At 43.6% G+C, this 27,158-nt stretch overlaps 1 protein-coding gene across 6 annotated transcripts in view; it reads right to left on the reverse strand.

Annotated features, from left to right (window-relative positions):
• Nucleotides 1–24,611: 24,611 nt before the first annotated feature.
• GJA5 (gap junction protein alpha 5) overlaps nucleotides 24,612–27,158 on the reverse strand; it is a 162,980-nt gene continuing 160,433 nt past the window's right edge. For all 6 annotated transcript variants that reach the window (XM_089691913.1, XM_089691908.1, XM_089691911.1 and 3 more), the window contains one exon: nucleotides 24,612–26,231. In XM_089691913.1, the coding sequence (XP_089548039.1) occupies nucleotides 25,110–26,207 (1,098 nt within the window). In that variant the 5' untranslated portion in view covers nucleotides 26,208–26,231 and the 3' untranslated portion in view covers nucleotides 24,612–25,109. The remainder of the gene's footprint in view (nucleotides 26,232–27,158) is intronic.

Genomic DNA, 27,158 nt, shown 5'->3' on the forward strand with positions numbered 1-27,158 from the left:
AGGTTCGAATGGCATGTTTGTGCGATGACACAGATCCTTCACATCACAGCCCTCCTCTCATCTTAGGCTGGGTTCACATCTCTGTGGTTGGGGAACATGCACAACATCGCATGCGTTCTGACCCACAGAGAAATGCACTGCACTTTACCAGATGTGTCGGGGGGGCATTCAGTCTTAATTAATGGCATTACAATCCTCAGACCCCCCCCCATTACTGTCCTCAGACCCCCCCCCCATTACTGTCCTCAGACCCCCATTACAGTTCTCAGACTCTTCACCCAAATTACTGTCCAGCACCCCCCCCCCCCCAACTACTGTCTCCAGCACCCCCCAATTACTGTCCCCAGCACCACCATTACTTTCTTCAGCCCCCCCCCCCAATTACTGTCTCCAGCACCCCCCATTATTATCCCCAAAATCCCCCATTACTGTCCTCAGGACCACCCCCATTACTGTTCTCAGCACCCCCTCCTTTGCTGTCCTCAGCATCCCATTAATGTTCTCAGTTCAGGAAAGTGGGAGGCACAGCTGTTCCGGACAGAGGGCTGGAGCTGCAAGCTGGTGATTGGTTGCTAGCAACCAATCAGCTGCTTGTTAACTCGGGTAGCCTTCGCCCTCCATCCAGAGTTGTCATGCCTCCTACTGTCAGCTCTGAGAGAATGACAACGGCAGCGGTGATAGCTGCTGGGCAGAACAGCTCCTAAATGGTGGGACAGCGGCGATCCAGATGGGACATTGATGTGGTCCATATTTGGACTGCGGTCCTCCATTTAGTGATGCCTGCCCTATATTATAGCAATAAGGAGAGGGGGAGGTGTGCATAAGCCCTGAAATGTATCTTTTTAAATGCAAACAGTATAAGTACCTGAATGAGACCGCATATCAGCCCTTTGTAATCCCTGTACAACAGAGGTCAGACTGGGAGAGAAAAGAAAAAAGCGGTATAAGGAGCCTGTGCTGAATGCAAGAAACTGCTGATAGGAGGAGAGAGCAGAGTGACAAACAGATGACCTCCTTCTCCTTTTGTGCCTATTTCACGTCAACATTCCTCATTTTCTCCTCCGTTTTGATGTTGCCACTTTAAAAGAGAAGTATGGGGGGGGGGGTTTCCACCATTATGTTTACCTAGGTAGATGCAGAATCTGTCCCCCGTTGGCTCTAAGTGTAAGGACACAGAGATCACATGAGCGATCACCGAGTTCTCACAGCCACTCTGAGCAGAGTGGGACTGTCACTCACCGCTGTCTGCTCTGGAAACCCACGCAAAAATATGCGTTTCTGCTATGCTCAAAAAATGCAAAAAACACACATTTTGGTGTCATTCCTTCTCTTAAAAGTTGGGTTATTTTGCGTGAAAAATGCTCAAAAACACGCCAAGATCAGCTTTAGGCCCTGTTCACACCTGTGCATAGCTGAAATGCAACAAAATGTGGAACGTGCGTTTGGGTGCCATTAACCACTTCCCGTAGGCCCTATAGATATACAGATATATTGCTACAGGGCGGCATGGGTGCGCAAAACCACGTATATATACGTGATTTTGCATTTCCGGGTAGGGGGCGCACGCGCCCTATCCGCACAATTAGTGGCTGTGGATGTTAATCACTGAGTCTCGGCCAGTGATTACTCGCCAGCGCCCAGTGATTGCCAAGGATCTCTGAAGGGGGGGGGGAAGAACTGTATGTATACAATACTGTTCTCCTTCCTGTCAGCTCCTGCACACAAAGCAGTGTGATTACAGTAAAGAACATACCCCCCACCCCTAGTAAAACACACCCAGCACACAGTTAGCCCTTTGATCTCCCCAGTTAACCCCTTCCTGCGCAGTGCCATTAGTACGGTGTCAGTGCTTTTTATTAGCACTAATCACTGTATTGGTGTCACTGGGGATGTCAGTGGCAGTCAGTTCCCTTCAGTGTCAGAATGCCCGCCGCAGTCACACTATAAGTCGCTGATCGCCGCCATTACTAGTAAAAATTTAAACAAAATTAAAAATCCCAGTATATATACCGCCATTTGTAAACGTATAACTTTCACGTAAACCAATTAATTTGAACGTATTGGGATATTTTTAGCAAAAACATGGAGCAGAATACATTTTGGCTTAAATTTATGATGCAAATTTGAATTTTTTTCTGAACATGTTTAATAGCAAAAAGTCAACAATATTGTTTTTTTTTTCAAAATTGTCGGTCTTTTTTTAATAGTGCAAAAAAAAATGCACAGGCAATCAAACACCACCAAAAGAAAGCTTTATTTGTGGGGGGAAAAAAGACGTAAATTTCATTTGGGTGCAGCGTTGCATGACCGCGCAATTGTCAGTTAAAATAATGCAGCGCCATAATGCAAAAAATGGTCTGTTCAAGAAGGGGGGTAAATCCTCTGGAGAGCAAGTGGTTAATTTTTAATGCCACACCAAACGCGCTTAAAAAAGGCATTTTATCATGTGACAACTCGCCATCATCTTCAGGCACTCTTCACCCCTGAGTGTAGCAGAAACACATCTCTGCTACACTCAAAAAAAAGTGACAAAACGTGTAACACGCAGTTTGGTGTCATTCGTTCTTAATGGCACCCCAAACCTGCTAAAAACATAATTGGGCCAAAGTCAGAGTTAGCCCCCCCCCCCCCCCCAAGTGTAGCAGAAACGCGCAATTCTGCTACGCTCAAAAAAAGTGAAAAAACGTGGAACACATTTTTGGGTGCCATTCGCCCCAAATATGCTACAATACAGGGCTGTTCAAAATGCACCAAAGTCAGCTTCAGGTCTGAGTGCTGGGAAATCGCGCGTTTCTCCTAAGCTCAAAATGGCACCCCAGATGCGCTAAAATAATGACCATTTTGTCATGCAAAAAAGGTGCAGAAACCTGCCGTTCTAAAGAAGGGGCCAAAGCCGGCTCCAAAAAGGGTTACAGGAGCTACCTAGGTGCGTTTTTCACTCATAGGGCAGCTCACTGATAAAAAAGCGCAGAAAAAAACGCGAAGGGAAACGCGAAGTATAAATGCCGCCTTATATGTATATCATCTGTGGAATTCACATTCTGCCTGCGTTCAGCTGGAAGGTCACATAAGACCCCATATGGGGCTCATTCACTCGGCTAACACACAGATTGAAGGAAAAAATCCGTTATTTTGATGAGTTATTTTTAGCTCATTCAATCCTTCAGCCAAAGCTGTGATATACATCTATAATCTCCAGGCTATTTTATATTGATTAGTGTGATTAATCCTAGATCAATATCTATTAATTAGGAGACAGAAATATGGAAATGAAGATAAATATATACGACGTTATTTCCTGTGATAATAAAAGCCGTGTGCCATTCCTTATACTGTATAATGAGATGTGTGTGCGGTCATGCAGCCTCTTTCTGGGAGCATTTTTAAACCAGCCAATCAGGCTGCAGCACACAGCTGGTGGGCGGAGCTTACAGGAGCAGGGGGAGTGGGCGGAGCTTATAGGAGCAGGCTGAGGGAAAGTGGGTGGGGCTTATGACATCACAGTGTGCAGTGGGCGGGGCTTGTGATCACAGTGTGCACTGGGCGGAGCTTACTCTAGCTGCCCCCAGAACATCTGTAGGCGTGAGAGGGTGAAGGTGTTCAGTGGCTTTGCTCCACATTCAAGATGACTTGCTACGTGAAAATTACGATTTTCTTTTTAGCTACGTTGATATTTCTCCAGCCTTCCTACGGGAGACCAAGTAAGTTTTTTTTACAATTAGAATTTTATTAGTAAATTGTATTTCCAACATTATAATTACGTTTATCAATCTTCATAATGCCCTTCTACGGCACATAATGTCATATAGATTTTATGGAGATGTTACGGTTTCTATAAAATTGATATGAAACGCCACAGAAAAGCATCATGAAGCATTATTACACAGAATTATAATGTTGGTATAAGATTTCTTTAGTCGGGTTAGATTGGTAGAATCGGGAATATAAATTCAGATCTCAGAGCTAAAATCCCATGATAAAGATCTTTAAATTAAAAAAAAAAAGAATGAGCCCCAACCAACCTTATGGCAGCAATGAAGTCCAATCCATTTCCTGCCAATCCACCTCCTTCAAGGGAAAGCTGGGGCTCTGACAGGGTCACCAACCCCCCCCCCCCCCCCCATTGCCAATGGACCCCCAGAGCTCTCCTTTGACATACGCTCCTCTCCTGCTTGACCTTTCAATATGTTACCAACTGCCAACTGTTTACTCCTCTCTGCCCACTCCTGTTGCTAGTTTCCCAACTGCCAGCTGCTATGGCTGCCTGTGAACCTGTGTTGGTGAATGGCAGGCGTTGCTTACATTCCCATGCAAGTCTATAGGAAAGCAAAACCCCCCTTTACCACCTCATTACCCGCCTTTTACACCCCCTGTCCTGTCAGAGACATTTTCCAGGGCCGTGATAGGTTGACTGACAATGATTCTGTCATGCAGCACTGTACACAAAATAATTGATTTGAGACCAACAGAGCTTTCTTCTGGTGGTATTTGCTATATTCTGGGTTTTTTCATTTTCAAGGAAAAATGGCCAAATGTAGAAAGATTGCATTAATTTCTGTCATAATACCAGAACAGTACAGTGTCGTCGTCCCCCAAAAAAATGACCCTTTTTTGGAAAGAGGACACCCCTGGGTGATCTTGTTTTTAAACTCTGATTCAAAGGGTAAAAATTAAACATAAAAAACATAACAAACATGTCATACTTGCCCGGTCCGTGGAATAATTTTGCATAGGGGGCAGCCCCCATCCTCCTTGAGTCCCCTGCTACCACTCCTGGCCTCTCCAGAGTCATTCCCTGCGTTTATATCCATTTAGAATTGTCAGATTTGACAGTGGCAGAGTGAATGAGGCCTAAGTCACCCACTGAAGCCAAGTGCAATTCTTCCATTGATAGCAGAGAATAACAGGTCCTGGATGCAAACCGTTTGCGTACCAAGCCGCTCATGTGTCCCTAGCTGCATGTAATTGCTTCTTCAGCATGCCATTGATTTGTATTGGTTGATCTGCCACAGCTTAACATAAATGCATGGCTGTACCCACTGTAGGAATACGCTGATCTGGATGGTGTAGGGTCATAAACAGTCAAGTGAATGAGCCCTTAAAATTTTAATGAATGAAAAAGTAAGAATTGAATGCATGGTAGCAAAATGTACTGTAGGAATTTGTTGCTAACAATATTTTTTTTTTCTATTTAGTTCTTGGTGTACCAATGGAAGACCTGAATTATGATGACTTTGGAAAATCCGAGGAAGTCTATGGCTTGGGTGTTACATCCCAAGAAAAGCCAAGACCAACTCCGGAAGACCTCTATACTTCTTGGGGTGTTACACCCCAAGAAGTGCTACAACCGACTGACAAAGCAGATGTCTTCTACATAGATGGTAAGAATGTTGTTTCTCTTTCTTCTATTTTCCATTTCTTTAAAGTTCTCCTCAAAACTCAAGAAGCCATGCCTATAAAGCTGGCCAGAGACAGATCCAAATTCATCCGGTTCAGCAGGAACCCTGGGTCAGGGTGGTTGTACCAAAGTTGATCGATTTTCGTTCCATTACTGTTGATGGCTATAGCTGTGCTCATTGTATCCTGACAGCTGGGAAACCTCCCGATGTCAGAATATAAAAGCACCATGGGAGGGATTCCCCCGTCTACACTATGTAGATGGGGGAATTGAATGATTTTCTTTCCCGCAACCCATGGTTGCAGGGAAGAAAAACGCTTAATGCAGAAGTCCCCAACCCCCAGGCCATGGACTGGTGCAGTCCATGACCTGTTGGGGGGTGGACTACGTGGCGGGTAAGTGAGCCAGGCTTGATTTGTATTTGCAGCACACTATCCCCACCTTCTCCATGCACTGCCTCAGACTGATGCCCTTTGCTAACCGTGAAACGGTACTGCAGACCGCAGAACTGACATTTAAACATACTGTGTTTCCCATTGGACTGTTTGTACTGCAGCACCCAGTGTGTTCTGTATGAAGGGGGAAGAACACAGCAATAGAAATTATGTCCAACTATGTAAGTACATGTCATCTTGGCCTGTTTGCTTCTGCAGCTGGGGGGGGGGGGGTAGTACTACATACTGATGCTCTGCACTGTTGGGGTTACATATATGGCATTCCCTGTATGACAGGGTACATAGCTGAATAAACTCCTCCGGGAAGATTACCATGCTTTGGCAGTATACAGGGTTGAGCAGGCTCCTCCAGGAGGACGACCTATGGTAAAGCTGTCCAGGGTAGAATTTCAAATGAAAAATTCTTAGGAAAAGAAAGTTCTAAGAAAGTTAGTCGGGTCAAATCGATGTTCGTTTTCAACTGCAGTGATGAGAAATTTCAAAGGAGCAGGATGGCAAATTTTTCTTGGATTTCTAAGTGTATGTGGATTTCATTCCATAAAGTCCATTCGTTCCAAAATCAAATGTTAAAGCAAATGACATTGAAATGTTGTGACAATTTTTGTACAAATTTTCCTAAGACTTTTCCCAAGATTTTATTTAAAATTCTATCTGTCTATGGCCAGCTTTAGGAAGAAAGTGTGAACTGTCTGGTGTATAGGGGGTCAATGCAATGTCTTCATCCCTTTCCTCTCCTAATACCATCACTTAGGGCAGGCAGCTCAGTGCTGAAATAGGCCACTTTCACTGAGGCCGGATCTGTTTTGCTCAGTAGGGGATCTATCCATTGATCCCCTGCTGAGCTGAGCAGAGCGGGCAGATGACAGGCCTGTGTCTGCTACACAGACACAGCCCACTCTGCTCTATGAGCAGTCAGATGTAAACGGACATAAACTGTCTGTTTATGTCCGTCTGCCTTCTGATCCCATTAGGCCAAAGGGGGACGGATCCCCTTCTGTTTGTTTTTGCAGGATCGGATCAAAGGTAGGCGAGTGTCAATGGACACTAGTCTGTTTACGTCCACCACTCCATAGAGGAGAATGGAAGGTCTGATCAGGTCCACCCAAAAAATGGACAGGCAGACCTGACTGGACTGCTCATATGAAAGGGGCCATAAAGACACACTGGGGGCTATTTACTAACACTGCATGGTGCAAAATCTGGTGCAGCTCTGCATAGAACCCAATCAGCTTCCAGGTTTTATTGCCAAAGCTTAACTGAGCAAGCTGAAGTTAGAAGCTGATTGGCTGCCATGCACAGCTGCACCAGATTCTGCGTGCTCCAGTTTTAGTAAATCTCCCTCTGGCTCACAGTTAATAATGAATGCTGACAATTCAAATGTAATTCATTTACATGATCTAGAGTCTAATCTTGTTTTCTTTTCTTTTATAGAACCAACAACACCTGACGTTCTGAGACCTGATGACCGGAAGGCACGTTCAAAAAGTAAGTTTAAAATTCTAAATTTAATTCAAAATGCCTTTGATTGAATATTTCATTGCATATCTGGTTGTTGATGCCACAAAAGAGATATCTTAAGCCAGCCATAGATGGTTCGAATCTCAACCAGTTCAGCAGGGACCATCCGAAATTCAATCTATGTATGGGCAGGCTGATTTTACCCAAGTCAATCCATCGATCGACTTTAGTACAACCAGCATATCATTTTTGGGGGGGTGATTATTGCTAGTGGCAATAATCACTAGCAATAATCACCGTGCCCCCCCCCCCTCCCCGCTGGGAGCACACAATGGCTCCACAGGAGGGATTCCCCCATCAACACTGACTGCATTGAAGGGGGAATCGAGTGATTTTCTTTCCTGCAACCCGTGGATGGATTCCACATTCAATCATGCCTTCAAAATTAGGGGGCGGAGTTGAGTCAGTATCCCTTTTTTTAGCTTTTTGAGAGTATTCTATAATTTGTGGAAGGGCTCCTCCGCCTATGTCTAGGGGACAGGAAAAGCAGTTTTACTTACCCATTTCTCCGCTACCCTGGTAGGCAGCGCTCTACTATGCTCTGGCAGTCGACTATCCCTCGCCATCTTCACGTCCAGTGCAGGGCTATGGGCCGTGCTTCGGTCTTGATGATGTCCGAGGGCATCTGAATGCTGGAATATAGGGAAGAAGCTGCTGTGGGGACCGGTCTTGCAGTGCGGGAGCTGAGGATCGGGTAAGTAAAAGTGCTTTTGTTCCCCTAGACCTCAAAAAGCATTCAACACTTGCAGAGCTGAGGCAGACCCACTGAAAGTGGTCTTTTTTTTGTACTTTTGCTCACATGCTCACATTGCTGTGTGATTTAAGTGCAGTGCTTTCTCAGCCCGTTCATTTGCAAAAGTAATGCATGCACTAATTTAAAAAACGCTCTGCAACTGGATTACATGGCACCTCTGTACTGTGCAATCCGGAGCAGGTAAATGCACAGTGTTTGGGGTGTCGTAAGCACTGCTTTGAAACCCGCTGCAGATCATAAAGACAGTGCATTTTAAATGTAGTGCGGGAAACACACAATGTAGTACCTTGCAATCTGGTTGCAGTGCACCTTTTAAATTCGATCATGCACTACTTTTGGTGCGGTGTAGTGCAATTTCAGCCCATTCAAATGAACGGGTTGAAAACACACTGCACTCTAACCACACAGCAATCACACAAACGCGAGTGCATTCCTGTGCGATTCCTGGTGTGAAGCGGCCTGAAAGCAGGAAATAGGGTGACGTCAAATTCACATTAAACTGAATTTTGCCCTCTTACAAAGCAGTTTTCTAACTTTTTTTTTTCTTTTACAGAAGCAAGATTTATCTCCAAAATCAAGAAGTTCTTTTCTGAGGACTTTGAAGAAACAGAAGAAACAGAACCCATTAGGCCGTCATTTTCAAATATAGCGCCTGGTAAGAATCATACAATTGGATAAATATAAATGTATTTGTATTTACTATGTACATCTGTTCGTACATATTGTATCTCATGGAAAGATTGTATTCATTGTATTTATTTCATTGTTCCACAGTGCGACCAAAACAGAAGCCCTCACTAACAGATGCGCTCAAGAGTGATATTGGTTCGAAGGAAGAAAACGTTGCCAAAAACATCAGATCCTACCTTAATAATGCACTTCTGCTATCAGGATCGCTTTACGTGATCTTCAATGTCTTTCTACTGTTTACCCTCTTATACTTCGTAAGTATTAATTTCTACCATCATGTTGTCTGTTTCTAAAAACATTTGGGGGCTATTATTTCAAGCATTTGCCCAACCATCAAGAATTGTGACCATATTTTGCCTACTATGCTGATTTTCATAGTCTCATCTAGTGGTAATGCAGTATTTTCCAGATTTAAGGTATTTGAAAAATAAAAGCATTATAGCCACTAAATGAAGCTGATGATCAAAGGACATCAAAATGTGGTCAGAATGCTTGACGGCTGGGTGAATGCTTGTGACGTTCAACCAATTTTTTTTTGTGTGCAGAAATAGACCTTTATATGTGAACTACTTATTTCTTTAAAAAAACAGATTTTAATTTTGTGTCTATTTTTTCATTTTATCAGAGACAACGGCTGAAACGTATGAAATCAGAGCCTGACCTGGAAAGTGGAGAATGGAGTGATCCAGAAGAACAAGAAGGGACTTATCCAGAACAGTCTAATGTGGAATATGAAGAAGAGGGCTATTCGGGAGAACCTGGCAGGACATGTCCGGAACAGCCTGGTGTGGAACATGCAGTAGGGAACTGTTTGGAAGAACCTGGCTGGACTTGTCCGGAACAGCCTGGTGTGGAACATGCAGTAGGGAACTGTTTGGAAGAACCTGGCTGGACTTGTCCGGAACAGCCTGGTGTGGAACATGCAGTAGGGAACTGTTTGGAAGAACCTGGCTGGACTTGTCCGGAACAGCCTGGTGTGGAACATGCAGTAGGGAACCGTTTGGGAGGAGCAGAAATGACCCATCCAAAAAAGCCTGCTGCAAATTACCACAATGCAAGCCAGTCCGAGAAAAGCCAGTCCATGGTTGCTGGTCAAGGAGCACCCGCTGGTGTTCTTAACCAGTGAATAGCTGATTGGTAAAGTGGAACTTAAGTTAAAAAAAAAAATGCGCAGACAGGCAGGATTTTTAATGCAGAGGCATTAAAGCTACCTACGTGCCTGTCCACCTCCGTAAAGTGAGCCGCAGCTCACTGTACCAATTCGGCAGTGCCGAATTAGACGGAACTCCAAAGCATGTGCGGGAGTGACATCATCCCCGCCCAGCCAATGACTCGGCCGCTAGCCGCCCAAAGATGTCAGCGGCCAAGCAGGGAGTTCTGGGACAGCACATTGCATGATCGGAGCTGAGTATGGTTCCACTTTAAGAACATGGCCGGATCTAGGGGGGTGTTGGGGTGGGCTGAGCCCCCCAGATATCTGTTGTGCCCCCCCTGGCTGACGGCCGAGTACCTTCCCCCACTCGGGGCCAGCCCGGGATGTGATTGCACAGCCTAGTGCAGCGATCTGTGTTCAGGAGAGGGGCTGTGCTGTGCCCTCTCTCTACACACATCACACACAGGATCGCTAGCTAGGACTGCATATAGTTTAATTACCTGCACACATTTCCTTCTTCCAGGACTTGGAGGAGGCAGGGTGCAGGTAACGTGTGTGTGTGTGTGTGTGTGTAAATAATTTGAGATTAGGAGGATGTAGTTCATGAGGGACTACATTGCTGGAAGATGTAGTTGACGAGCATCTACATTACTGTAGATATAATTGACGAGGATCTACATTGCTAAAAGATGTAGGTGATGAGGGTCTACATTGCTGGAAGATATAATTGACGAGGATCTACATTACTGGAAGATATAATTGACGAGCGTCTACATTGCTGGAAGATATAATTGACGAGGGTCTACATTGCTGGAAGATATAATTGATGAGGATCTACATTGCTGGAAGATGTAGTTGACGAGCGTCTACATTACTGGAAGATATAATTGATGAGGATCTACATCGCTGGACGATGTGATTGCCAATATGTTTGGCTGTACAGCAGCGCAATGTGCTGTGCTTCTGTACAATGCACTGCAATCACATTTGCAGCACCACTCTGGGCTGCGTTGCAGTGTGAATGGGACACAATTGTTTTCTGTGTGCCCTTGTGGCGACAGGTGTTTTAGAATGCAGTAAAACATCTATTGGGGCAGCACAGTTGGTAAATGATTAGCACTTCCACCTGACAGTATTAGGGTCATAGGTAACCACAAGAAAAATGGCAAAACACCTTGTCCCTCCGGGTGGACGCCATATGGCGTACTTCCAGGCATGCGCAGTTTGCACACCTGCAGAGCCGCGCAGAAGCGCGATCTGTCACCAGCCGTGTAATTCGGACATGGCCGATGACAGATCTGTGTATCGGTCCCGTTGCCAGTACCATGTGACCTACTGTGACCAATTACAGCAGGTCACATGACAGTTGTATACAATGGATAGGTTCCTTTCATGCCATCCATTGTATACAAGAGTGTCTAGCTGTGAATGGTCACAGTGATCACATGCACAAGCTGGGCCAATCACAGCCCAGCCGTGTCATGTGATTAGCTGTGGTCAAATCACAGCTAATCACAAAAAAAAAAACAAACCTGAATGAATCGATGTCATTCAGATAAATGCTTGCTTATAGCAAAGTAACATCAGAAATGGAAAAAGCGGAGAACAAGAGATCATGATGAGTCCAGGAAGGAAGATACAGATAACATGGGCATTTGACAAAATGAAAGAAAACAAAGAGGTGAAAAAGGAAGAAATGAAAGAGGAAAGAGAGGAGAGGGCAAGAGAAGACATGGAGCAAGAAAAGCAGACAAAAGAAGACAGGGAGAGGGAGAGAGAAAGGAGGGCAAGAGCAGAGGAGAAGGCGAGGGAGGGGAGGGTGAGAGCAAAGAGGGCAAGAGAAGAGCAAAGATTACTGCAACCAAATGTATATAAGATCCATGAATATGGAATATGGAAGAGAGTAGAAAAGTAGACTATAGGAAAATATAGTTTTTCAGTCAGGGTTTTGCAGCTGTGTGCTAGGAGGGAGGATGTGGAGGGGATTGAGATGGGGGTTGTGTTAGAAGGGGAATTTGGAGATTCGTGCAGGGAGGGGATTTGGGGGAGAGAATTTACAACTAGACATGTGCATGCCCTGCGTCCTTAACAACCGAGGACTCATTAGCTGTCAGTGGAGAAACCACTGAATGTAAAAAAAAAAAAAAAAAAAATTGCCGGAGTACCCTTCCGGTCTGGCATGGATTTTAAAGAGAGGAGAGAGTTTAGAGAGTAGTGTAGAGTGTTTTGTAGAGTGCAGCGTGTGTTTTGTAGAGTGCAGAGTGTGTTTTGTAGAGTGCAGAGTGTGTTTTGTAGAGTGTGTTTTGTAGAGTGCAGAGTGTGTTTTGTAGAGTGCAGAGTGTGTTTTGTAGAGTGTTTTGTAGAGTGCAGAGTGTGTTTTGTAGAGTGTTTTGTAGAGTGCAGAGTGTGTTTTGTAGAGTGCAAAGTGTGTTTTGTAGAGTGCAAAGTGTGTTTTGTAGAGTGCAGAGTGTGTTTTGTAGAGTGTTTTGTAGAGTGCAGAGTGTGTTTTGTAGAGTGCAGAGTGTGTTTTGTAGAGTGCAGAGTGTGTTTTGTAGAGTGTTTTGTAGAGTGCAGAGTGTGTTTTGTAGAGTGCAGAGTGTGTTTTGTAGAGTGCAGAGTGTGTTTTGTAGAGTGTTTTGTAGAGTGCAGAGTGTGTTTTGTAGAGTGTTTTGTAGAGTGCAGAGTGTGTTTTGTAGAGTGTTTTGTAGAGTGCAGAGTGTGTTTTGTAGAGTGCAGAGTGTGTTTTGTAGAGTGCAGAGTGTGTTTTGTAGAGTGCAGAGTGTGTTTTGTAGAGTGCAGAGTGTGTTTTGTAGAGTGTTTTGTAGAGTGCAGAGTGTGTTTTGTAGAGTGTTTTGTAGAGTGCAGAGTGTGTTTTGTAGGGTGTTTTGTAGAGTGCAGAGTGTGTTTTGTAGGGTGTTTTGTAGAGTGCAGAGTGTGTTTTGTAGAGTGCAGAGTGTGTTTTGTAGAGTGCAGCGTGTGTTTTGTAGAGTGCAGAGTGTGTTTTGTAGAGTGCAAAGTGTGTTTTGCAGAGTGCAGTGTGTGTTTTGTAGAGTGCAGAGTGTGTTTTGTAGAGTGCAGAGTGTGTTTTGTAGAGTGCAGAGTGTGTTTTGTAGAGTGTTTTGTAGAGTGCAGAGTGTGTTTTGTAGAGTGTTTTGTAGAGTGCAGAGTGTGTTTTGTAGAGTGCAAAGTGTGTTTTGTAGAGTGCAAAGTGTGTTTTGTAGAGTGCAGAGTGTGTTTTGTAGAGTGTTTTGTAGAGTGCAGAGTGTGTTTTGTAGAGTGCAGAGTGTGTTTTGTAGAGTGCAGAGTGTGTTTTGTAGAGTGTTTTGTAGAGTGCAGAGTGTGTTTTGTAGAGTGCAGAGTGTGTTTTGTAGAGTGCAGAGTGTGTTTTGTAGAGTGTTTTGTAGAGTGCAGAGTGTGTTTTGTAGAGTGTTTTGTAGAGTGCAGAGTGTGTTTTGTAGAGTGTTTTGTAGAGTGCAGAGTGTGTTTTGTAGAGTGCAGAGTGTGTTTTGTAGAGTGCAGAGTGTGTTTTGTAGAGTGCAGAGTGTGTTTTGTAGAGTGCAGAGTGTGTTTTGTAGAGTGTTTTGTAGAGTGCAGAGTGTGTTTTGTAGAGTGTTTTGTAGAGTGCAGAGTGTGTTTTGTAGGGTGTTTTGTAGAGTGCAGAGTGTGTTTTGTAGGGTGTTTTGTAGAGTGCAGAGTGTGTTTTGTAGAGTGCAGAGTGTGTTTTGTAGAGTGTTTTGTAGAGTGCAGAGTGTGTTTTGGAGAGTGTTTTGTAGAGTGCAGAGTGTGTTTTGTAGAGTGCAGAGTGTGTTTTGGAGAGTGTTTTGTAGAGTGCAGAGTGTGTTTTGTAGAGTGTAGAGTGTTTTGTAGAGTGTTTTGTAGAGTGCAGCGTGTGTTTTGTAGAGTGCAGCGTGTGTTTTGTAGAGTGCAGCGTGTGTTTTGTAGAGTGCAGAGTGTGTTTTGTAGAGTGTGTTTTGTAGAGTGCAGAGTGTGTTTTGTAGAGTGTTTTGTAGAGTGCAGAGTGTGTTTTGTAGAGTGCAGAGTGTGTTTTGTAGAGTGTTTTGTAGAGTGAAGAGTGTGTTTTGTAGAGTGCAGAGTGTGTTTTGTAGAGTGTTTTGTAGAGTGCAGAGTGTGTTTTGTAGAGTGCAAAGTGTGTTTTGTAGAGTGCAGAGTGTGTTTTGTAGAGTGCAGAGTGTGTTTTGTAGAGTGTTTTGTAGAGTGCAGAGTGTGTTTTGGAGAGTGTTTTGTAGAGTGCAGAGTGTGTTTTGTAGAGTGCAGAGTGTGTTTTGGAGAGTGTTTTGTAGAGTGCAGAGTGTGTTTTGTAGAGTGCAGAGTGTGTTTTGTAGAGTGCAGAGTGTGTTTTGTAGAGTGTTTTGTAGAGTGCAGAGTGTGTTTTGGAGAGTGTTTTGTAGAGTGCAGAGTGTGTTTTGTAGAGTGCAGAGTGTGTTTTGGAGAGTGTTTTGTAGAGTGCAGAGTGTGTTTTGTAGAGTGCAGCGTGTGTTTTGTAGAGTGCAGCGTGTGTTTTGTAGAGTGCAGCGTGTGTTTTGTAGAGTGCAGAGTGTGTTTTGTAGAGTGTGTTTTGTAGAGTGCAGAGTGTGTTTTGTAGAGTGTTTTGTAGAGTGCAGAGTGTGTTTTGTAGAGTGCAGAGTGTGTTTTGTAGAGTGTTTTGTAGAGTGAAGAGTGTGTTTTGTAGAGTGCAGAGTGTGTTTTGTAGAGTGTTTTGTAGAGTGCAGAGTGTGTTTTGTAGAGTGCAAAGTGTGTTTTGTAGAGTGCAGAGTGTGTTTTTTAGAGTGTTTTGTAGAGTGCAGAGTGTGTTTTGTAGAGTGCAGAGTGTGTTTTGTAGAGTGTTTTGTAGAGTGCAGAGTGTGTTTTGTAGAGTGCAGAGTGTGTTTTGTAGAGTGCAGAGTGTGTTTTGTAGAGTGCAGAGTGTGTTTTGTAGAGTGTTTTGTAGAATGCAGAGTGTGTTTTGTAGAGTGCAGAGTGTGTTTTGTAGAGTGCAGAGTGTGTTTTGTAGAGTGCAGAGTGTGTTTTGTAGAGTGCAGAGTGTGTTTTGTAGAGTGTTTTGTAGAGTGCAGAGTGTGTTTTGTAGAGTGTTTTGTAGAGTGCAGAGTGTGTTTTGTAGAGTGCAGAGTGTGTTTTGTAGAGTGCAGAGTGTGTTTTGTAGAGTGCAGAGTGTGTTTTGTAGAGTGTTTTGTAGAGTGCAGAGTGTGTTTTGTAGAGTGTTTTGTAGAGTGCAGAGTGTGTTTTGTAGAGTGCAGAGTGTGTTTTGTAGAGTGCAGAGTGTGTTTTGTAGAGTGCAGAGTGTGTTTTGTAGAGTGTTTTGTAGAGTGCAGAGTGTGTTTTGTAGAGTGTTTTGTAGAGTGCAGAGTGTGTTTTGTAGAGTGCAGAGTGTGTTTTGTAGAGTGTTTTGTAGAGTGCAGAGTGTGTTTTGTAGGGTGTTTTGTAGAGTGCAGAGTGTGTTTTGTAGAGTGCAGAGTGTGTTTTGTAGAGTGCAGAGTGTGTTTTGTAGAGTGTTTTGTAGAGTGCAGAGTGTGTTTTGTAGAGTGCAGAGTGTGTTTTGTAGAGTGTTTTGTAGAGTGCAGAGTGTGTTTTGTAGAGTGTTTTGTAGAGTGCAGAGTGTGTTTTGTAGGGTGTTTTGTAGAGTGCAGAGTGTGTTTTGTAGGGTGTTTTGTAGAGTGCAGAGTGTGTTTTGTAGGGTGTTTTGTAGAGTGCAGAGTGTGTTTTGTAGGGTGTTTTGTAGAGTGCAGAGTGTGTTTTGTAGAGTGCAGTGTGTGTTTTGTAGAGTGTTTTGTAGAGTGCAGAGTGTGTTTTGTAGAGTGCAGAGTGTGTTTTGCAGAGTGTGTTTTGTAGAGTGCAGAGCGTGTTTTGTAGAGTGCAGAGTGTGTTTTGTAGAGTGTTTTGTAGAGTGCAGAGTGTGTTTTGTAGAGTGCAGAGTGTGTTTTGTAGTGTGTTTTGTAGAGTGCAGTGTGTGTTTTGGAGAGTGTTTTGTAGAGTGCAGAGTGTGTTTTGTAGAGTGCAGAGTGTTTTGGAGAGTGTTTTGTAGAGTGCAGAGTGTGTTTTGGAGAGTGTGTTTTAGAGAGTGTAGAGTGTAGAGCAGCACAGTGGCTAAATGGTTAGTACTTCCACCTGGCAGTACTGGGGTTGTTGGTTCAAATCCTGACCACATCACCACCTGCCTGGAGTTTGCATGTTCTCCCTGTGCCTGCGTGGGTTTCCTCCGGGTACTCCGGTTTCCTCCCACAATCCAAAGACATGCTGGTACGTTAATTGGATTAGGGCTGATGTCCATGTACAATATATATGTAAAGCGCTGTGTAAATTGATGGCGCTATATAAGTACCTGAAATAAATAAATAAGCAAATTGCGTAAAAAAAAAAAATACTGATCACTTCCCCAAAGTAGTACAATGTTACTATGGTAACATTATACTACTTTGGTCATAGTGGAATATGAAAAAAAAATCTTAAAAAAAAGAAAAAATGTAATAAAAAAATTATCAATTTTTTTTTCGTACTGTCACCAGTCAGTGTCCCTGATCACCACCATGCCAGTTATATGATGACGCTGTACTGCACTGGTGACAGTGTAAAAAAAAAAATAGTGAAAATATTTTTTTTTTTATTACTTCATTTCCAAAAATTTATGACAAAAAAATGACAACTTCAAAAAACTTGCCATTCCTCTTATGAAGTACGTCGCAAAAAGTGGTCATTTGGGGGATCTCTGTACTGTTCTGACATTCTTGGACCTCAAGAAATTAGATTGGCCGTCAGTACTTCAGGATTGATCAATAATCAGATCTATACCATAGTTTGTGATCTCTATAACTTTCCTACAGACTAAATAATCCTAATTTGGGTTATTTTCACCAAAGACATGTAGCAGAATACATCTCGGCCTAAATTTATGAAGAACAATTATTTATTTGCAAACTTTTATAACAGAAACAAAGAAACATTTTGGTCTTTTTTTGTTAATTTAGCAAAAAATAAAAACCCCAGCGGTGATTAAATACCACCAAAAGAAAGCTCTAGTTGTGTGAAGGAAATATTAACATTTTAGTTTGGGTACAATGTTGTATGACCGCGCAATTGTCATTCAAAATGTGAGAGCGCTGAAACCTGAAAATTGGCCTGGCCTGGAAGGGGGTAAAATTGCCCGGTAATGAAGTGGTTAATGTATGTATACTGAACATAAAATAAAATTAAACCTCCAAAATCATCAATTTATCATGACACTGGTGATGTAACAATAATGGTGATATAATACACCCTTCCAATGTGTATATATAATGAAAAATTCTAATGTTTTTCCTATGTATAAACAGCATTGTATATATTGTAAAACAACAGAAACTGGTGGAATGTTGCCATCACAGGGATGTGCAATTCCTATCACCTGGGACATGTAGTTTTTTTCTACCTTTTATCCCTACTGTGGGCAAGCAGCAGGGCTCATCTGTCAGGTGGAAGCATTTGGCCGACAGCCCTGCCGCCTGATTGCTTCCACACAGCCCACAGTGCCAGCCTCTCCTCCGCCCCGCCTTATGTCCTGGGCTCCACTTGCCCATCTGTGGGCCCGGGACTGGTTCAGTTGGTGCCGCGGGGATGCGGTGGAGGGGAGGGAGGAGAGCGGACACATCTGCTCCTTGGTCTTGTCCTGACCCGGAAGTGATGTGACGTCACTTCCCGCGTCCCCGTGTGACAGATTCCAGGTCATTGAGGCCGGGAAAGAATGTAATGTGGTGCAATGTGCACCGCATTACATTCAGTGGAGCATAGAGAACCTGTCACCAAAAAATCATCACATAGGGGACTCTTTGTTCCCTATGTCATAAAAAAAAAAAAAAGTTAAACTTTTTTTTTTAAAATGGAAGTTACACCCAAGCATATAACACCCCCAAAATTTTTCATTCAAGGCCCCCCCACCCCCATATATGTACGCATGCAGAGACATAAAAGCACGCGCTGGGGTGCCTTCACATGAAAACGTCAATTGCGATACACATGTTACATATTGCCACACAGGCCAGAATGAGAGCAATAATTCTAGTACCAGACCTCCTCCGGAACACTGAAATGATGAACCTATAAGGGGCTTTAAAAGTGCCACCTGTAGAAAATATAGGGTACTAAAGTTTGTTGCCCAAATTTAAGGTCTGACATGTTGGATATCTATTTACTCGATGCAACCTCGTCTTTTATAGTCTACTATATTTTACATATTTTTATAATTGGATAATTTATTGTTTCTTGTGCCCTAAAATTAAGTGTATTTTTTACAGAAACTTTGGGTTTCCTAGACCTTTGTGATAATATTGTGTGAAATAAAAAATTGGAACTACCGCTATTTTATTCTCTAGGATCTCTGATTTCAGAAAATATATAATGTTGGGGGGGGGGGGGGGTTGTGTCATCTTCAGGCCTTAAATTATTTTTTAAACGTGTGCAAAAAAAAAAAAACAAAAACAGCTCTGGCAGCAAAATGAGTAAAGGATAAGCCCGACACTCCCCTTTCCTGAGGAGCACCCAATCAGTGTTCATTACACTGCAAGGTGTCTCTCCTCCTTGCTGGAGATAGGCAGGGAGGGGAGGAGGAGATAATGGTGAAATATTAAACGTTTAAGTCGCCATAAAGCCGCTTTTGTTTTTAAAAGCCCCAAACATGACTTAAAGCAGATTTAAATACAGTTTTGGTTAAAATTTATATATGACACCCCAAAAATTTTCAAGGCCCCCCCACCCCCATATATGTACGCATGCAGAGACATAAAAGCACGCGCTGGGGTGCCTTCACATGAAAACGTCAATTGCGATACACATGTTACATATTGCCGCACAGACCAGAATGAAAGAAATAATTCTAGTACCAGACCTCCTCCGGAACACTGAAATGATGAACCTATAAGGGGCTTTAAAAGTGCCACCTGTAGAAAATATAGGGTACTAAAGTTTGTTGCCCAAATTTAAGGTCTGACATGTTGGATATCTATTTACTCGATGCAACCTCGTCTTTTATAGTTTACTATATTTTACGTATTTTTAGAATTGGATAATTTATTGATTTTTGTGCCCTAACCTTTGTAATAATATCGTGTGAAATAAAAAATTGGAACTACCGCTATTTTATTCTCTAGGATCTCTGATTTCAGAAAATATATAATGTTGAGGGGGGGGGGGGTTTGTGTCATCTTCAGGCCTTAAATTATTTTTTAAACGTGTGCAAAAAAAACACAAAAACAGCTCTGGCAGCAAAATGAGTAAAGGAAAAGCCCGACACTCCCCTTTCCTGAGGAGCACCCAATCAGTGCTCATTACACTGCAAGGTGTCTCCCCTCCTTGCTAGTCCCCGGGAGCGGTGCCAGACACAGGCAGGGAGGGGAGGAGGAGATAAACGGCACAATGGTGAAATATTAAACGTTTAAGTTGCCATAAAGCCGCTTTTGTTTTTAAAAGCCCCAAACATGACTTAAAGCAGATTTAAATACAGTTTTGGTTAAAATTTATATTTTTTTATCAGGACAAGTAGATGGTCATGAGGGACAAGTAGAATGGGACACCGCTTTAGTCCCTGGACAAGTAGTTTTTTAAAAAATTTCCACACCCTTGCATCACTAATATGCACTCACCGGCCTCTTTATTAGGTCCACCTGTTCAATTGTTTGGTAACACCTATTGCTAATTAGCCAATCACAGGGCAGCAACTCAATGCATTTAGGCTGGCCATACACTATACAATTTTCTGTCCAATTTCTGCCCAATTTCCTTTAGATTTACCTTCAACTATGTAGTGCAAGGGCCTGCCTAATTGGATACAATTGAAAATATATTAGTTTTGACCTCCTATTATATGGTTTTTGGTAAATCAAAACCAAACATTTCAAGAAAATTGTATAATGTATGGCCAGCCTTAGGCATGTACACATGGTGAAGACGGCTTGCTGAAGTTCAAAATTGGCATCAGAATGGGGAAGAAAGATTGAAGTGACTTTGAACGTGGCATGGCTGTTGGTGCCAAATGGGATGTTCTGAGTATTTCAAACACTGCTGATCTCCTGGGATGTTCACGCACAACCAGCTCTAGGGTTTACAGAGAACGGTCCAAAAAAGAGAAAATGTCCAGTGAGCGGCAGTTGTGTGGATGAAAATGCCTTGCTGATGTCGGAGGTCAGAGAATGGACAGACTGGTTCAAGATGATAGGCGACAGTAACATGTCAATATGGACCAAAATCTCTTAGGAATGTTTCCAACACCTTGTTGAATCTATGCCACTAAGAATGAAGGCAGTTCTGAAGGCAAAAGGGGATCCAACCCGGGACTAGCAAGGTGGGCCTAATAAAGTGGCCGGTGAGTGTACTGCTGTTATTTGGTAGTCAGTTTTTGTTTTTTGTTTTTTTTCTTAACCCCTCGCCTACCGGGCACTTATACCCCCTTCCTGCCCAGGCCAATTTCCAGCTTTCAGCGCTGTCACACTTTAAATGACAATTGCGTGGTCATGCAACACTGTACCCATATGAAATTTTTATCATTTTTTTGTGACAGACAGAGCTTTATTTTGGTGGTATTTAATCACCTCGGGGTTTTTTATTTTTTTCTTAAACAAACCAAAAACCACTGAAAATTTTGAAAACAAAAAAAAACGTTTTTTCTTAGTTTTTGTTATAAAATTTGTAAAGTGATTTTTCTCCTTCACTGATGTGCGCTAATGAGGGTGCACTGATAGGCTGCACTGATGGACACTGATAGGTGGCACTGATGAAGAGGCACTGGTAGGTGGCACTGATGGGCATTGACAGGCTTCACTGATGGGCACTGAAAGGCAGCACTCATATATGGCACTGATGCACACTGACAGGCGGCAATGACTGGCACTGATAGGTGGCACTGAGTGGTAGCACTGATAGATGGCACTGAGTGGTAGCATTGATAGGTGGCACTGACTGGCACTGATGGGTGACACTAAATGGCAGCTCAGATGGGCACTGATATGTGGCATTGATGTGGCACTGAAATGTGGCATGGATGAGCACTGAGAGCTGGCACTGATGGACACTGATAGGTGGCAATGCTGGGGCTACACAGATCATCAGGGCACACTGATCATCAGTGCTCTGATGATCTGTGTAGATGTCTCCTCTGAGGAATGCCGATTACCGGCTCTCCTCTCCTCTGTCAGCGTGACCGCTCGTGGGGAGAGAAATGCAGATAACCGGCATTTCCCTGTTTACATGTGATCAGCTGTGATTGGACACAGCTGATCACATGACTGAGCCGACATCTTCAGCTCTTTCCGTGGATCGGTGATCCGCTGTGTCCAAGGGACACAGCGCACCACCGATCGCACCGCTGAGCGCTCCGGGAGCCGCGCATGTGCGGTTAGAATGGGAGGACGTCATATGACGTCGTCCAGAATGAGAGAACCACCTTGCGTCCCTCATATTACTATATGGCAGGCGGGAGGGGGTTACTATATACATCGGAAGGGTGTATTACATTTGTCCCCTGAGGGGGTATCACCATTATTGTTACATCACACGTGTCTACTGTGTCCCCACATAATGTGCCCTATTTTCCCCCTGCATGTGGATAATGTGATTGACGTGGTTTATATCATGGGACATTTTGGGTTTTTTTGTGAATGAGTAGGGGCACTATGTACCCCTCAATAATTATGGTAAGGGGAGGGGGCTCTGGCAGGCCCCTTAATTTTAAATGGAGGCTTCCAGATACCAATAAGCCCCCCCCATTCACAGACCCCCACAACAACTTGGCCAGAGTGGGGAGAAGAGGCCCTTTACATCATCAGCCTAGTGACAAGGTGCTGTGCTGGGGGGGACCCCCTGGAAAGGCCTTTTCCCATTTTGAGAGCGTGTTGCCTGGTATGGATCAGAAGGCAGGGATGGAATGAGGGGGTGCTGCATGCTCCTCTCCCCTTTTCCTGGCTAACCAGGTTGCATACACGAATAAGGGTCTGGCGTGGATTTTTGGGGGGGACCAAACACTTTTTTCTAGTTTTTTTTTGTGTTTGGGTTCCCTCATTAAATCCATACTAAATCTGAAGGGTTGCTTATTTTTGTCATTTTGCACATCAGTCACCATCCCCACCCCTTTGTTTACCTTTTGTTGGCAGACGGAAAATCTCTGGCAGCTGAATTGGCTGGGCCGGAATATGCCAAAGGTGGCTAGGAAGCTGGTAGTCGCTGGCTCTCTTACAAGCAGGATAAGCTCCTAGGAGGCTGCTGCTGCTAAATGTTTCACTTCCTGGTTCTGGTGGAGATTTGGCTGTCGAACAACCCATTACGTTTGTTTGGCCTAAAACATTAACATTGGACCAAACATGGCTCCATTCCATCGTCGAGGGAGAATGTCACCAGAATGCTGGTGACATTCTCCTTTGCTGATTCTGTTCAGTTCCAGCCGACTGTCGCTGCAGCACCAATTTATACACAATTTAATTTTTAACGCAGGAACGTGTGCGTTTGGATTGTACACTTGCGTGTAATAGTCGTGTAATAGTCGAAGCTCATCCCTAATCAGAACATTTACATCGTCCGGAGATTACTCATTGCTTAGTTTCCTTTTCACTGAATACATAGTGTTCTGTGAACAGATTAGGGGACAGGAGAGGTGGGTGAATGATGGGATCTTTCTGGGTGTACACCAACTGCCACAGTTGTAGTCGGGAAGTCAGTCGGTTGAATGAAAAAAAAACTTGATCCAATTCCCCCATCCTCGCATTTGAGGTGGATAGGGGAAATTTTCTGCTGTGTCATTGTATTCTGACAGCAGGGAGGATTCCCTGCACCAGAATACACTGATCAGAGCTGCAGGCTGTAGCCTGCAGCACTGATTGAGAGGAGATTTTCCAGCAGGACGGTTGTATAGAAGTTGATTGGTTGACAATATCAGTGCCTGTGATAGACCCAAATGGGACAGAGTCTTTTGGAGGAGACTGCAGGCTAGCGTCTTGCCTACTGACTATGAGCCCTGGCATTTGAGGGGGATCTACTCTTTGGGAGGTGTGTGATAATGTCATCTAGTCTTGGGTGCGATGCCCAGCTACAATACTTTGTTCCTGTGTCCCAGCAGTGAGAAAGCAGTTCTCTGGCAGAATGACCCAATTGGGGCGACAGGCGGTCCCTCACAGTGCTCATACATGGATCGAATTCAGCTGGTCTCTGGCAAACCAGATGAATTTCGATCCATCTTTAGTAGCCAGATGTTTAGTCTAAACACAACTGGAATATAGTTCGAAAAGACAAACGTTTACATGTAAAGCATATCTAAAAAAAAAAACCCCAAAAAACTTTAAAAACATAAAATATTGATTTGATCTTGTTTAAGTCTGCATTATTTCTACAAATCAAAGACAAACAGAACTTTAATGTGTGACTGCAACAGATATTGGCTTTATGCACCTTTCCTCATTCCATCAAATCTGAAAAAAGGTTAGAACTAAAGTCTATTATAGGTTTGTATGGATGCAAACAAGCTTTCCTCCCAGCCTCTTAGGCCCCTTTCATATGGGCAGACTCTGCAAGTGGATCCACCTGCTCATCGGGGGATCTGTCCGCTGAGCAGGCGGGTGACCGGTCCGTGTCTGCTCCGCTTATGCAGAGTGGACACAGACACAGCCTGCTTTCCTCTATAGGCGGTCGTATGTAAACGGATGCAGGCGGGTACAAACGGACACGTCTCCATAGAGGGCACTCGTTGGTCAGATCAGGTCTGCCTGAAAAACAGACAGGCGGACCCAATGGGGTTTATGAGACCCAAGGAACTCAAGTTAAAAATATTGTTTGCAAGAGGACTTTAGATACATACGGGTCCTTTCAGACTGGTGGACCCATTGAGGTTTATTTACTAAAGCTGGAGAGTCCAAAATCAGACTCCCTTCTGCATAGAAACCAATCAGCTTCTAACCTCAGCTTGTTCAATGAAGCTTTGGCAATGAAACCTGGAAGCTGATTGGTTTCTATGCAGAAGGGAGTCTGATTTTGGACTCTCCAGCTTTAGTAAACAAACCCCAATGGGTCCACCAGTCTGAAAGGACCCGTATGTATCTAAAGTCCTCTTGCAAACAATATTTTTAACTTGAGTTCCTTGGGTCTCTTACCTATTAGATCATTATGGTGCAGTCTAGCCCTAGTGAAAGTGGATATCCAGCCAAAACACTTTTTTTTGTTATGCATCAATTGGGGAAGTATTAGAACCTCTGCGGGGTTTTTACTGCTATTCAGGACTCCATTACAGAGATCTCCCCTCAGTTTCTATTCTGGTAATAACTGTTTCTTCATAGAGGAAGTGTAGGAAGATCTGAAAAGGCTTTTTTTTTTATAATAGTGAAAAGTCTAGAATCCTTAACAGCATTTTATTGCTATTTGAGTTTTTGTCTCAGACGTTCCCTCAATACCTGTGTGAAACTGTTGTCACTGGGACAATGAGTGAGGGGAAAATTCTTTCAGGAGGTCAATAAAGCAGAAAAGGTTCTACTCCTTAGTACCTCCATCTGAAAGCAAAAGGTTTGCTGATAAGATCTGGACCCCTTCAAAGAATTATCCACTGTACTGTGTACACCAAAAGTAGAAAGACCAGTTTTACGTTGGTTTGCCTGTTAACCTTCTGACATGTAAATGGAACTGGCGTTAAGTAAATTCATCTTTATTAAACTGCTTCTTGACACAAAGTTTTTGGTCTCTCACACACGGGTACCAGAGCATGCTAAACGTAAATCTCAGTGTCTCTCCTCCATCCAGAAAGCCCAGGTACAGTATACAGCCTCTAGTAGACATAAATGGAGCTCACTATATGCCGGTGCTATCATAAACATGACTATATCCTATGTGTCCTAAAATGTTATTTTTTTTGCATACACCTGTATGCTATACCCAAATACAGCCATGCATCCATTTCTATGGGAGGCTGTACGCAAAACCTGGGCTTTCTGGGCAGGAAAAATACACAGAAATGTATGTTGAACAGACTCGGGCACCTATGAGCCCTTAAGCCACAAATTACAGTACAAAAAACAGTTACATCCAGAAAGCCAACACAACCCAAAATAGATTGTTTTCTACGGCTATATAAATACGTAACAATAGGAAGGTTATAAAATCCTCAAGAAACCCTAAGAAATGTGGAGTTCACACTGCCAAATCATCTGAGCGGGCTTTGCTGCTAGTGCGGCTTGTCTTGCTCAAACGCCGACCGCTCTGGCAGTAACCGTTAGGCAGGTGGTGTGGCGCGGAGTGGTTGGTCACCGGAGCGTTTTGTGAATAGTTGATGTGGATGAACTGTCCTTGTCCGATGTCATCTTCAGTTTGGACCCTCTCGGTGGCAAAGTTGACCGTGTTTTGTTGAGATGCAAGTGTGTTGTTGAAGGGGGTGCCAAACTTGCCTTTGCCGGTGCTTAGACATTGGTTAAAATCTGGCGGAGGTGTACAGCTCTGGGAGCGGTGCTCCGGCTCTATGGTGGCCACCCTTAAGGCATTTTGGCCACTTGGTGGTGGCCTAGTTATTTTCTGTTTAAGAGCCTTCCATGACAAATAGTAGAGTTCAACTAGGCTCAGCAGAAGTGAGAGTATGGCCACTGCTAACATGAAAACGATAAATACGTTCTTCTCAGTTGGCCTGGATACGTAGCAGTTCACAGGATGGGGACAGGGTTTCCTCTTACAAATATAGAGAGTCTCCAAAAAGATTCCATACAGCATGTATTGTCCAACGATAAAAGCTACCTCCATCACAGTGCGGATGAGAATGCTACACACGTACGTGTTTAACAAGCTTCCCTGAAGCCTGATTTTTCCGCTGATCTCATCCTTATAGGGAAGTTCTATTTTTTCAGTTGGGTACACTTGCTGGTGGTAGCTTGAGTCTCTGTTCATGTCCTGTTTGGATTTCATTTCCTCTTCCCTGAATTTTTTCTTTTCCTCCATCCTGATTGTGTGCATGGCATGCCCCATATAGAGTAAGGATGGAGTGGACACAAAAATGATCTGGAGGACCCAAAATCTGATGTGGGAGATGGGGAATGCTTTGTCGTAGCAAACGTTTTCACAACCGGGTTGGGTGGTGTCACACATGAAGTCCGATTTTTCGTCTCCCCAGGAAGATTCCGCAGCAGTGCCAAGGACCAACATTCTGAAGATGAACAGTATGGTCAGCCATACTTTCCCCACCACTGTGGAATGTTTCTGTACTTCCTCTAAGAATTCCCCGAGGAAGGTCCAGTCACCCATGGCTCCTTGTCTTGGTTAGGCACTCTGTGAAAGTAAGAAACATCTTGAATATAACATTACTTTACTAAAGCCAAACTCCGGGAAATATAAAAATGATCCCTTACAGTGGGGCTGCACCCACAAGGGTTAATTGTTTAGGTTTAGGGGACATAGAAAAGAAGATCTACATACACAGTCCTCCACTCCTCTAAGCTGCTAGACTGGTCCTAGCAGCATCTCCTCCCTTATGTTCCAGAGGCCTAAAGTCCTGATGTCATGAAGACCAATGCAGGGTCTACACCCAGCAATGGACGTGATGACAACAAGGGACAGTCACCTGCAAGAACATGGGGGAGCACCATATGCCACAGAAATGGAGGATCAGGAAAGTTCTTCTCCTCTCCCCTGGACTAAATGAACAGTTATTACACTGCGCCAGCACTGCAAGAGATCTTTTTAAGTTTCCTGGAGCTGGGTTTTAATGAAACATTATATAATTCAAAAGAAAAATCCTTTAATTTCTAGTAGATATCAAGGTCATGATATAGCTAGTAATAATTAGTTATATTAAACTGAACCTCTTCTGTAATGTCACATGTTCAATTTAAGAAAACATTTAGGATGAATGGTGAATCTTCAACTTTACTGAACAAGCAAGCTGAACTAACGTACTTGCATACTAATTCTGTTACATGCTAACTCCCTGGCTGCCAGAGGTGCTGCAAACATCCAATGTATTCCATATAGCTGGATTACCTGTGGTTAGGGACAGATTATCTCCTCCAGGGGCAAACATCTGCGCCTAACTCCAGGTAATTAGTTCATGTGCAATTACATGTGGACACTGGAGGACAGCTGAAGGCACCGTCAGCCTATCATTGCTTTTTGCAAGCAGAGCCAATTCAACTATTCCCATCTACCTGTGAATCCAGCTACAGCCATACACTGGATTCTTGCAGCACTTCACACATA

This window comes from Staurois parvus, unplaced genomic scaffold (genome assembly GCF_062004578.1).
Source record: "Staurois parvus isolate SC_StPar_1 unplaced genomic scaffold, SC_StPar_1.0 ptg000574l, whole genome shotgun sequence".
NCBI lineage: Eukaryota > Metazoa > Chordata > Amphibia > Anura > Ranidae > Staurois > Staurois parvus.